The following is a 13,340-nucleotide window of genomic DNA, read 5'->3' on the forward strand; positions in this document are numbered from 1 at the left end:
TATCATATGCCATTTAAACCAAATTACTGTTTATCCATTACTGCATAACAATATAGAAATACTACACAGCACTCTACTATTATTGTGACTAAAGTGTTACTGAATTAATACTATTCAGATTTGTAATCTTCATTGAGTTGATCTGCATAATCAGGTTAGTCATGGCAGCACTTAATCCTTACAGGCACCTCTCTGCACAAAGGTGCCTGAAGTGGTGTACAGTAAAATAAAATCTGCAGTCCTTAGAAAGCTTACTACTCTAATAGGTGATTAAAAATTAATATTATCTTACATATAAGAGATTTATGGCCATGAAAACTCGACCCCTGCCCCCTGAACCCATAGAAAATAGTTACAAATAAATAAAGGGCAGGATCCACAGAGAGCCCTTCTGTGAGCAGATCTCTGATTTCTTTTCCACCAATGGCCTCCTGCATCGCGCCCATGCCACTCCAGAGGGTCCTGTAATACTCAGGAGTCACTTTTCAGGGGTTACAGGGAACCACAGCAAGAATGATACATGGGAAAGCTTCACTTGATATTTTCTGTGTTGCACCCAATAATAGTAAGCATTAATATAGATCTTGGGAGTTTTCAAGGTGCTTCATATACATCATATTTTAATTCTAAGGTAGGTCAGTATTAATATCCCCATATGGCAGATGTTGGCCTGGGGTTGATAAAGAGAATGACTTGCCTGAGGCCACCTGGTATATTCATAGCAGAGGAGAGATTTTAAGTGGAGACTTTGCAATTTGTGGCTCAGTCTCTTAGCCTCTTCTCCAGTTCTGTGTTGTGAATTTCAGTAGAAGCAACTGATTTGGTCATAAAACAGATTCCTTTGTGCATGTTAGTGCAAATTGGTCTCCTGATAGGGGCAAACAACATTAGTTGGGAATAGAGCAGGTTCCTTGACTGTGTTCCTGAATAGCCTGCTTCTAGAATCAGTAACTAAATATGAATTATATGTATCTTTAAAATTATGATGTGGTTCAGATATAGCAGCAAACCATGGTTTGGCACTACATGAATGAACTTTGAAAAAGCTTCAGACTTATTCTTGTAATCATGCTGTCCTTTCTTATCCTACATAGGCAAAATAAGTAGTTATAAATAATGTTGGTTGGGAACCTTGGTTTACTGCAAAAGTATAAATCATAGTTTGTCAATATAGATGTAGTGCCAAACTCTGGCTTGTTGGAAAGACGGTAGTTGACTGCTTGTCCGTGTGTGAAAGAAGTGGGGAGAGAGGGGCCCAGTCTACAGTCCCTACGTGTAGTGGTGAATGATGGACTATGCTATTGTATTTAGCAAGATCATTTAATTATGCAGTGCTTTTAGAGCCTTCAGATTTCTAGCAGTTTGTGACTATGCTGACACCTTAAAAAAACATTTATATCAAACATAATTTTCACAGAAGCAATGCAGTGTGTTGCTTGATGCTCTGCAGTCTTATTCATGTTTCTTTTGAAGCAAATCCCACTGTGTTCATTGAGACATGCTTCCAGGTAACTGAACATAGAGAATGAAGGCGTGGAGTACTTTATCTTACCTTGAGTGAAAGAACTAGTATCGGTGAGCATGCTAATTGCTAACAGGTCTTCACTTTACCTCTGTGTTTAATTTTTCTAGAAGCGACTGGAACAACAGAAGCAGTCGCCGGTGGTGTGTGGGGCCTCTACAGCTACAGTAACTAGCTGCACTGCAACAACAGTCTCTGCTCCTCAGAAAGTTGTGGTAGGCCCATTACCACGCTCTGTACCTAGTGGAGCCAAAGTAGTGCTTGCAACTAAAGTGGGATCTCCAGCAACAGTTACATTCCAACAAAACAAGAACTTCCATCAGACTTTTGCTACCTGGGTTAAGCAAGGCCAGTCTTCAACAGGTGATTGCATTAGTAAAATTAAAAACAACAATAACAACAGAAAAAACCAAACTCTGAGAGCTTTCTTTCATGTATACTTAACCCTATATTTATTTATAATACTGGGGCTCATTTGTGGTGTGGGCAGGGTCTCAAGCGATGGGCTGCAGGGGGTGTAGGTTTGCAGCTGAGAACTTGTATGGATGTTCATTTTACATGACCTGGCACAGCATGTGGGTCACATAGGACCTACACAGTTGTGCAGATCCTTGTGATCAGCTTGTACTTGAAGTTGTGCCCGTCATACAGAACCTGTGCATTTAATGCTCCAGAGCTTTTGAGCCTAGCACCATCACTGGGGATGGGTTTTTGCCCACTCTGTCAGTAGTTAGTAACATTATAAACTTTAATCTTGTTCCCTGGCCTATTTTCTTCCATAATTGAATCTGGCTTATTTAGCATTTCTTTGTAGGGAAGATTTATTTAGAATACACCAATTTTTCTGGAATTTGCTGTGTAGTTTCCTATAATAGCACCATAATAGTTGCTGTGACCTCAGGTGCACAAATCAAAATAAGAAGCCGTTAAGTGGCAGCCAGCAAGGGGCTTTCAAGGTAAGTAAGAAGCAGAGGTGGTTTGCCTTTGCCTTCCTCTGCGAGCACCAACCCCCTGCTTAGCTTCCGAGCTCTGACAAGATCAGGGTATACCATACCATTCCACATACCCAAGAAGCATATAAGTAATCATTAAAAAAAGCAGTGCTTATTTGTTAGAAATGGAAACTGAGCACCATTTCTGTTTTCTTAGCCACAAGCACAGCAGCAACATCAGCAACAACCATTTCCAGCAGCGGTCAGACTTTCCAGATTGCAAGCAGTCCAGTAACTATGGCTGGGAAAGTGTTAACAAAGCTGCCTCTGCCTGCAAACAGCAAAATAGTTGCTGTTAACGTACCAGCAACTCAAGGAGGTAGGAGCAAAATGTTGGCAAAAAATTAATTCTTTAGTTTGATACTTTCCCAATAAAATTACTTTTTGAATGTACATTTTAAAATGAGGAGGGGCTCAAGCTCCTATTTTCTCTAGGGGGGCTTAGCTCTGATCTAGCACTAGTATCTGATATTCTTGTTGCTGACCTTGGTCATCTTGTTCACTGTTACCTTTTACTTATTACCTGTTGTGTTTGGAAATCTAATGGTTTAAAAAGATGCTTTCAGACTCTTAATAGAACAGCAGCTGCAAGCTTTTCTCAATATGAAGGAAAAATTGCAAAATGAGTTCTTGTGCTTTGATTGTGGACTAAAGTTGATTGTATTCTTATTTTGTTACTTGATCAGGAGAAGTTGATTAACATTTGGTACAGGTAGGACATTGGTACTTTCTTAACTGTGGTTAAGAAACCAGGAGTCAGCCAGTGGGATTGTGTACTGCTCCTAGCTCAGACTTTCCTCTCCTAAGAGGAAGTTCCTTCCTTCCACCTTCGTTACAGACCTATTATTTTGCTTGCGAAGAACTCTTAAGAATCTGGATGAATCTTAGACTCTTTAGAGAGCACTCATATTCTTTGATTCTGTACAAGTTTGGAAGCATTCACAGTAGGCTTTGGTAAGACAATAAGAGAGGATCTACTCAATAAGTAGATCTACTCAGAAGTAAGTTTTATTTTCGTCATGGAAGTATTTTTAGGATTGCATCCTCCATGAAAGTATCACTAGTAAAAAAAACTTTCTGAAATAGCTTAATACAGAGTTTCAAAATACCAGAAATTAGTGTGTTTTTATTACAATATTTCAGTATTATATACAATAAAAAGAAAAAGATTTTACAGAAAACTATATATTTATCATTTTAAACAACCTGCAGTTCTTCTAAGAATATGCTTTGAAATGGTTAATTAAAGTCTTCCATGTTGATTCAAGTTCCTTTAAACTTTTACTTCTTTGCAAAGAATTTAATCATCATGTAAATTCTTTTAATTTTTTCTATCCATAAGCGCAGCATCAGAAATGTATCTTGTTTCCAAAATCTGGCAAACACAATACGGGCAGCTCTGATTAAATTTTTTAAGAGGACAACCTGAAATTTTCTTGGGACCACTGAAACATGATTTAATAGTAATACTTCTGGTCTTCATGGGATATCTTAAAAAAGACCTATGATTATTTCCCAGTATTTCTTTGCATGTAGACACCAACACCACATGTGTATAAAGTCTGTATTCAAACATGTACAATACCAATATTGACATGGTATGTGAGTTTAAATCAGTGCATTCTGAATTCTTTTCCCATTAGGTGTAGTTCAAGTGCAGCAAAAAGTGTTGGGTATCATTCCATCAACTACTGGAGCAAACCAACAAACCTTTACTTCATTCCAGCCAAGGACAGCAACTGTAACAATTAGGCCAAATAATACAGGGACTGTATGTACAACTACTGCATCACAAGTAAGATATTTTGGTTTTTTTAATCACAGTGATAGTGGACTCCCTTTAATTACTTTGTGATGGCTTTAAATTTAATAGGATTAGTAAGAGTGTTGCGGCTGTGGAGTATAGCACTGGCTGAGGAGTGTTAATAGATTTTCTTGGGGCTGAATAATAGGTTGATTTTCTTCATCATTCATTCTGTTTAAATCACAATGGGATAACAGGGCCCATACTCTCAAGACATTAATCACAGCTTAAGATGGAACCTGTTTCCAATGTTAGATCACAAACTTCTAAAGCAGTAAAAATCTTACAGTAGGGTGACAACAGTCTGCACTTGCTCATCTATCCTTTATGTCTACATAGTGTATTGTTTACTTAGGTTATTGGGGAAGGGTTTTTAGATCTGATGGCATGATTTCCAAGCTGACATAAACTGTAACTCCTCTTGTTCTAGAAATTAAACACTGGCTTCTGTGCAGCTTTCTGTTACATAGTTTCCTTATTAACGATTCCAATGGGTATTTATTTTGAGGATTCACCTGAAATAAATGGGGTTATTTTGGAACCTATCAGAACCAAGGGTCATTATTCTTTCTTCCTTGTCTTTGAAATGTACCCCAAACGCTTCTTATTTTCTAGGTACTTTTAAGGACTGGTCTTTGCTTTCCTTTGTTCTATCTTTCTTTTTGCCCTTTTTTCCTTCTCAAGCTGTTTCCCTACTTTTGTATGACTTTAATTCTCACAAGTATTTTACTGTAAAGCAGCTCAGGGATAACATCACATAAATAATAACATTTTATGGAAAGCAACAATAGCAGAAAGGCAAAGTGAAAGGGGAAATGAGCTCTTTAAATAGCAGCAGCCTTAAAACTTTTAAGAACATAGCGTTCATAGATGGGTCTCAGTATGTACAAGATTATGTTTTTAGGTATTTCCCTTTATCATTAGAAAAAAAGTTGAATGTTTGTCTGTGGACTTGCATAGGTAATATCTGGGACTCCTCTCCGACCTGGGATGACAGTTATAAGGACACCGCTTCAGCCGTCAGCATTAGGAAAGACCATAATTCGAACACCTGTGGTGGTACAGCAAGGTATTCTCCCAGCCAGTAGGTTAATTTTGGTTTTAAAACTTCCAGTGTGTGAAATCCATGGTTTGTTTCTTCATTTCATAATCATTTTAGTATCATCCTTATTAACACCTGCATTTATGGGTTTTGTGTTACATTATTGATTAAACATGAATGTTTTAAAGGGGCTTAGGATCAATCACAAATATTAAAAACCCCTTAGGACTTTTCTTTGCATCCTTCCTGGCCAATGTTATAATGAAATTATAACAAACTTCCATTAATTTAGGATAATTCTATTAAATATACTAGCTGTGTCCTCCTCATAAATAAGATATTTGTTAAAATACATAGAGAACAAAGCACATCACTCTGGTTTTACATGCCAGGGGGGACTATACCACTGATTGCATTGTTTTAGTCAATGGGGTTTGCTAGCTGGGAGATATAATCATTAGAGTTTATGTATTAATATGATTTGTTTCAAGGAGGTGTTTTGTGGTAGCAATGCTTTTTTTAATATCACCAATGTTGGTGCCCCTGTACAGGTCAGACCCAGCAAGTAGTGACTCAGATCATCAGAGGGCAGCCTGTGTCAACAGCTGTATCTAGTGCTACCACCATGTCTACAAGTCAGAAGATGGCAACAGCTCCTGGGCCACCTTCACAGCACATGCAGCCACCAGCCACACCTCCACACCCTCCTCGTCCTCAGCAGGGTCAGGTGAAACTTACTATGGCACAACTCACGCAGCTCACACAAGGACAGGTAAGCATGAGCAGTCTCAGTTTTGGTGTGTTTCAAAATTCAAGGGTATGCATTTATGTGCATATCTGAAATTCATTTGAGACTCTTGTTAGACAAATAAGGATAGATTAAAACCTTACCTTGGTAGTAATATTTATTTTTTCTTCTTCTGCAGAGTTAAAAGTTAAAATTAGAATTGTCTGTTGTTGGCTTCACTTAAGTAGGGTAGATCAATAGTTTCTTCACAAAGGTATGCTTTTTATATTTCTGAGACACTGTTGTAACACCACTGCTGCCTTTCACAACTTGGGGCCCACATATTTGCAGAACACTGTCTCCCAGTATACGTTTGTGTGTCAACTTCACTCAGCATAGTAATGCTTTTTGGTTGTTCCCCCCTTCACCAGGGAATGATCATCTTTGTGGCTTCTGTGCAGCCCTACATGGGACCATACACTCATAGGCCTGCTGCAGACATGGAGTTTCTGAAGTTTTCTAGCTCTTTGTAAAGCTGCCGGAGTGCTCCCCCTCTCCTCCAGCATGCGTTGGCGTTTTCCCACTCAAAACGGCACGTGATGGACTCAGGGAGAGCACTCCTTCCTCAAGCTTCTCTTTGCTGCCATGGATGTAGGACCCTTTCCTTCGAGCTCATGTATCACCTCAGTATAGGTTTTTTCCCCCAATTTCTTTGAGAATGGCTCTTCTCAAAAAGTATGGGGAATGGGGGTCAAAATAGTCTTGACAACTAAGAGCTTTGTCTCACTTGTTTGGGGGAGTCCCATAGTATAGGGGCCTGTCCCATATGTTGACAATTCATCCCCAAAGCCCATCTTTCATGAGGTGGTGCCAGTGCAAGCATGTCAATTCCCTCAACCCTGGCCTGGGTCACCTATTGGCCTTCCTACAAGAGGGCATCTATCAAAAGCTAAAAGCATCCACCCTTTGTCGCCAGCAGCTATAGCCACAATATAGCTGGTGTCCCCTTATCCAGACATCCTTATATCTTAAGCTTCCTCAAAGGTGTCACGCAGATCAACCCTCCTGTGGTCCACAAATTCTCCTCATGGAGACTGCACATAGTGCTCTCAGTAAACCTGAATAAACCTCCTTTTGAACCATTAAGGGAGGTTCCTCTTAAACACTTCCACATGAAAGACCTTCAAGGCCAGGAAAGATATGTGTGTCTTTTGCAGGGACAAAGTGGTGCTTCAGCCGGACCCAAGGTAAACTCAACTTTCCACAAGAGTCGAGATTCAGCTCCCATCTTTCTGCTTGTGTCCCAGCCACCCCAAGGAGAGGGCGGAGGACCCTCAGAGTTAACCTCCAATGTGCAGAGTTCATCAGAAAAACAGACTATTTTCATTTTGTTAACAGCCCCAAATAAGGAGATTTCCAAATCGTCCATCAACTCTGAGAGGAAGGAAAACAAGAGAAAGCTCCACAATCCTTGCACTCACCGATCATTTGAGCCACAAGTTGTTCTGAGGGATGGAATACAAGTGTTTTAATAAGGGGTGTCAAACATATGGCCCGTGGGCCGGATCTGGTCCCTGCAGGGCTCAGATCTGGCCCACGAACAACTGGCTTTCTGCTGCTTTCTTCTCTGGGGCTGCCACCACCACTGCATCACAGCTGGCTTTTGCCGAGCTCCCTCTTCCTGCTTCATGTGGGAGAGAACCAAGGCAAGTCTCCCTTCTGTCCATTGGCTGAGCGCTCCTCCTTTCAGAGGAAGGGAGGGAACCAAAGCAAGTCTCCCTTCCCTCCATTGGCTGAGCTCTCTTCCTTTGAAAGGAAGGGAGGGGGAGGAAAAGCAAAAGTGAGTTCTTGTGCAGGAGAAAGAGCAAAGTCTGATTCCCATTGCTCCTTTAAGACCAGCAAAGTTTTATTTCAGGTATAAGCTTTTACTCTCCTCCTCCTCCTTTCTCTGGTGGGTGGGTGGATTCTTCTTCCAAGCACACTTTTTGTTGAGATCACCCTCCTCTGCAATGTTTCTTTGAGACCTGGGATCTCTCTGTCTGTCTGTCTCTCTCTCTCTCTGCTTTCTCACACACACACACGCACATGCGAATTAAAAGGAAATTATTTTGGCTTATTCTGAAAAGGTTTTTTTAAGATTAGATTTCTCAGTGCCTATCTGACCCTGATTAAGAATGAGAACACTTGGATTGGATTCCATTGTTTAATGATTGGAAGTAGATGGCTAAGTATTTAAAAATACATTTATGGTTCCATGTGTTCCAGTTCAACATGTCTCCCTCTCTTTCTGCCTTTCTTCACTCCCTCTTTGCTATTGATGCACTAGCACTGATTTTACCCAGTCTGAAATCAACACATTATTTCACTTGGAGAGACCCTCCTCTCCAGTTTAAACAGATGGAGGAGGAAAAAAGAAACCTAACAGCACAGCTTGCAATCTTTATTCGAGGAAAGGAGCAAGAGTCCAGTAGCACCTAACAAAATGTTGGCAGAGAATGAGCTCTTGTGAGTCACTGCTCACTTCTTCAGATACAGCTAGATTTGAGTCCATTGGTTCTTATATCTTGGAGAGTAAAGTGATTTCAGATTCCAAATGACAATATAGCAGGCATTGGTAATGAGACAGGAAACCTAGGTCTCAATTCAGTCCTGGAGGATGCATTGAGCTTCATTATCAGTTGCAGTTCAGCAGCCTCTCTTTCTAATCTCCCTTTGAAATTCCTTTGTAAGGGAACTGCTTACTCTTAGGTCAGCAACCAATTGTCCTGGAAAGTTAAATGTTCCACCACTGGTTTTTGAATGTTGTGGTTTCTAATGTCAGACTTAGTTATGTCCATTTATTCTTTGCATCCCATGGACTGAATCCTGGATGGAATTGAGACCTAGGTTTCTTGTCTCATTACCAATGCTGGTATCTCCATGCCTACTACCCCTCCATGCTTGCCATTGTCATTCACCTGCTATTGCCATTCGGCATCTGAAATAACCTCTATAATGTTTATATCTCTGGTATCTTGTGTCACGTTTTACAGCACACATGGCCCAGCCCAACAAAGTAACATTGATGTCTGATCCAGCCCTCATATCACATGAGTTTGACATCTCTGTTTTAAACAATGGAATTTAAAATAGTATTGCTGTATATTTTACTGCTTTTGCTGTTCAGGCAAAGTGACGGCAACTATGTCATTGATTCTCAAAAGAGTTTAAGGTAGTATCATATTATGACTAAATGTAAAACACAGTAAGGCAAAGGAGTGGAAGATTGCCATGTTACCACGTCTCTCTTTCCCACAGTGGTTCCTATATTAGTCCAGTTGCTTTTTCCAAGACCTGCAGTGGAAGTATGGGCATTGGGAAGCAGCTGGGCTCACATATGACAGAATCCCAAGACATAATGCTTTGAAAAACCCATAACTGCTTTCAAATGCATTAGTATATTATAGCGCTGAATCTGTTTTTAAGAGATGAAAATTGCTGAAATGTTTGCAATTTTTACTTTGATTTTAGTGCCTCTATTAGTGCTTCTGTATTATTTTAACTACCTAATACTTGTTGAGAAATATGTACGCACATCTAGTCTCTTCAAGTCTTCTGATCCAGGTTTTTTGAAACACAGGTGAAGATTGAGAGCATATTATTGAGCCCTCTGTATCATTTGAATTCTGTTACTGCTTGGTGCCGTAGATCAATTTTTGGGACATTCCTTCTCCTCTGCATAGATATTACTTGCTCTGTTCATTTTCAGTGCCTGACGGTGCTATCCTAAGTAGATGTAGACACTTCTAAGCTCATTGACTTCAGTGGACTTAGAATGGTGAAACTGTTCAAGGTTGCACTGAAGCTCCCTGATCTTAAGCCTTCTCAGTTTCATCTTTTATACTGCAGTGCAGCCCTGGGGAATCTGCTGTGGATATTGATTTTGTTGTTTTGTTTTGTTTTTTAGGGTGGCAGTCAGGGTTTGACTGTGGTAATTCAGGGGCAGGGCCAAACAACAGGCCAGTTACAGTTGATACCACAGGGTGTAACGGTAATACCAGGACCAGGACAACAACTAATGCAAGCAGCTATGCCAAATGGTACAATTCAAAGATTTCTTTTCACCCCATTACCAGCAGCGGCTACTGCAGCTAGCACAACTACTACAACAGTTTCCACTTCAACATCAGGTAGCTTTTATGTTTGTTTGTTTGTGTGTGTGCATGCTCGCTCACGCACGCGTGTGTGTGTTAAATAGCAAATATGTTAAATAGAAAAAGTTTCAGCTGCTCACATTTAAAACTGTTTTGTACTTTAAATAACAATGATTTTATTAGAAAAATGTGTTTTCAGGCCTAGGAATGATGGATACTGTGTAAGTGTTGCACTGTTTTCTTAAACCACGCTGACATGGGGATACAGGGGCTTGCTCTTCAATGGCTTGCCTCCTTTCTCCAAGGTCGGGGACAGAGGGTGGCGATAGGGGAACAGCAGTCCCGGAGGCACCCACTTGAGTGTGGTGTGCCTCAGGGGGCAGTGCTTTCCCCGATGTTGTTCAACATCTACATGCGCCCCCTCGCCCAGATTGCCAGGAGTTATGGGCTGGGTTGTCATCAATATGCAGATGACACCCAGCTCTATCTGATGTTGGGCGGCCGGTCGGGCTCCGACCCAGAAGATCTGAACCGAGCATTACAGGCCATGGCCGGGTGGCTCAGGCTGACCCGGCTGAAACTAAACCCAGCGAAGACGGAGGTCCTGTGCCTGAGTCGATGCGGTTTGGGGTTGGGGATGCCTCTCCCGACCTTCGATGGGGCGCCGTTGGTGCCAGCGTCAGAGGTCGGGAGTTTGGGAGTGCTCCTGGATCCCTCCTTAACTATGGAGGCCCAGGTGGCAGCCACTGCCAGATCTGCATTTTACTATCTTAGGCAGGCTCTGCAGTTGGTTCCCTTCCTCGACTGCGGTGACCTGGCTACAGTGATTCATGCGACAGTCACCTCAAGGCTGGACTACTGTAACGCTCTCTACATGGGGCTGCCTTTGTCGCAGATCCGGAAGCTGCAGCTAGTGCAGAATGCGGCAGCCAGGCTGTTGATGGGTCTCCCCAAGTGGGAGCACATCCAGCCTGGGCTGAAAGCGCTGCACTGGCTGCCAATAGTGTACCAAATCTGCTTCAGAGTGCTGGTTATTACCTTTAAAGCCCTATATGGCCGGGGTCTGGCTTACCTGAGGGACCGCCTTTCCCCACATATACCCCCAAGAGCACTTCGGTTGGGGACACAACACCGCCTGGTGATTCCAGGCCCCTGGGAGGCAACGCTTGCTTCAATCAGGGCCAGATCCTTCTCAGTGGCGGCACCCCACCTAGTGGAACGAGCTCCTGGAGGAGATCAGGGCCCTGCGGGACCTTATGCAGTTCCGCAGGGCCTGCAAGATGGAGCTCTTCCGCCAGGCTTTTATATAGGGGGCGCCACCTCTGCCACCTCTATTACTACCATAACTGAAGCAACGGGGTTGGGAGTGGTCCCCGGAAGAACTGCCATAATCCTGCATGGCACTGATGCTGCTGGACTGGCTTGGACCATCGACAGGACAATTTCACCCTAATGAAATGATCGATACCATCTTCAGAGACCATCTTGTTGTATGGAGCACTTTATTTGTTTTTGTTGTGACTTAATAGTTTTTACTGTTTTGTACTGTTTTTATGTATGGGCTTGTGCCGCCCTGAGCCCGTTCGCGGGGAGGGCGGGGTAAAAATGCAATAAATAAATAAATAAATAAAAACCAGAGAAGAAAAGCTGCATCTTGACGTTTCCCTCTGGCTTTGAACTGAAGGTGTGCTTTTCGTTTCCCAGCTGCAGGAGGACAGAAGCAGACTTCCCCAGCTCAGACACAAACACAGCCAGTGCCAGGGCTTCCACCTGCTGAGCCCCAGCCTCCGAGTCAGCTCCCAGCCCAGCCACAAGGGCAGCCCCAGAGCAGCCAAGCTCCGTCTCAGCCCACAGCACAGCCACAGCCTACCCAATCTCCGCCTCAAGCTGAAGCCCAGGCTCCACCTGAAGCTCAGACTCCAGCTTTGCTTCCATGTCCAGTTGTCTCTGAAGCACAGCCACTGACAGAGCAGCCTGCTGTAACTCCAGCTGTTGTTCAGGATCCATCCCAGAGCCATGCACAAGGGCAGCCTTTAGCTCAAGCTCAGAACCAGTCACAGACACTTGTGCACCCACCAACTCCACCCAAAGTCCAAGCTATACAGCCTGCTCCGGTGCAGACCACCACCCAGCAGCAGGTCCAGATGCCACCACACACTGCTATACAGATTCATACTCCACAGCCCCAAATTTCAACTTCTGTTCAGACTTTTCCAGTTGCCCCAAACGTAAATCAAGTCACTGTGCAAGCTCCATGCCCTCCACTGCAAATTCAGCCACCCCAGACAAAGGTGATTACCGTACCCCAGCTTCAGCAGCAAGTCCAAGTATTCTCCCAGCTTCAGTCCCATGTCGTGGCGCAGATACAGGCCCAGCAAGGTGGAATGCCTCAGCAGATCAAGCTTCAGTTGCCTATTCAGATTCAGCAAGCAGGTCCCATGCAAGCTCATCAGATTCAGAATGTGGTGACTGTTCAAGCTGCCAGCGTTCAGGAACAACTGCAAAGGGTTCAGCATCTCAGGGAGCAGCAGCAGAAGAAAAAACAGCAGCATATAGAAATTAAACGGGAACACTCCCTTCAGGCTTCGAATCAAAGTGACATTATCCAGAAACAGGTAAAGTTGTCAGAAGGAAACTTAAGCCTTCACTTGTCATCCTTCATTTTGCATGCTGGGGGAGGGGGGAATGGCCTATGAATTAGGTTAACCCTCAGGGATATTTCTTTATTAAATCACAGTGCATATCCAGTTTTGTAAATATTTATTTCTGTCATTTATAGTCTGCCTTTCTCAGATCTCAGAGGCGGATTGCGCTCAGTACAGTTAACAAGATGGGACATTCGCTAACTAATGCATTAGAACATTAAAAGTCTGGAACCACCAGAAACAAACAGAAGTATAGCATAAGTATTAACATGACACATTAAGTGGTACAGAAATCATGCAATAGGATACTACTTACAATACGCTATAGACAGCAGCAAGTTCCAATCATTTATCCAGGTAAGTTTGTAAAACTGCTGTGCTGTGCAGCCTTCTTATGTGCACAGAAAAGCCCTCTTGAATAGTTTGGTCTTGCATCGTTTGTGAAAGGCCAGGAGAAACAGGAGCTTTCCTGACC

At 42.6% G+C, this 13,340-nt stretch overlaps 1 protein-coding gene across 1 annotated transcript in view; it reads left to right on the forward strand.

Annotated features, from left to right (window-relative positions):
* Positions 1–13,340, forward strand: part of BPTF (bromodomain PHD finger transcription factor) — a 122,461-nt gene that overhangs the window by 82,739 nt on the left and 26,382 nt on the right. Inside the window, exons 20-26 of the mRNA XM_015423639.1 lie at positions 1,633–1,885; positions 2,672–2,833; positions 4,158–4,309; positions 5,279–5,402; positions 5,912–6,132; positions 10,034–10,256; positions 11,925–12,835. Of these exons, the coding sequence (XP_015279125.1) occupies positions 1,633–1,885; positions 2,672–2,833; positions 4,158–4,309; positions 5,279–5,402; positions 5,912–6,132; positions 10,034–10,256; positions 11,925–12,835 (2,046 nt within the window). The remainder of the gene's footprint in view (positions 1–1,632; positions 1,886–2,671; positions 2,834–4,157; positions 4,310–5,278; positions 5,403–5,911; positions 6,133–10,033; positions 10,257–11,924; positions 12,836–13,340) is intronic.

The sequence above is a fragment of the Gekko japonicus genome, unplaced genomic scaffold (assembly GCF_001447785.1).
Source record: "Gekko japonicus isolate JY-2015 unplaced genomic scaffold, Gekko_japonicus_V1.1 scaffold33, whole genome shotgun sequence".
NCBI classification, from domain to species: domain Eukaryota; kingdom Metazoa; phylum Chordata; class Lepidosauria; order Squamata; family Gekkonidae; genus Gekko; species Gekko japonicus.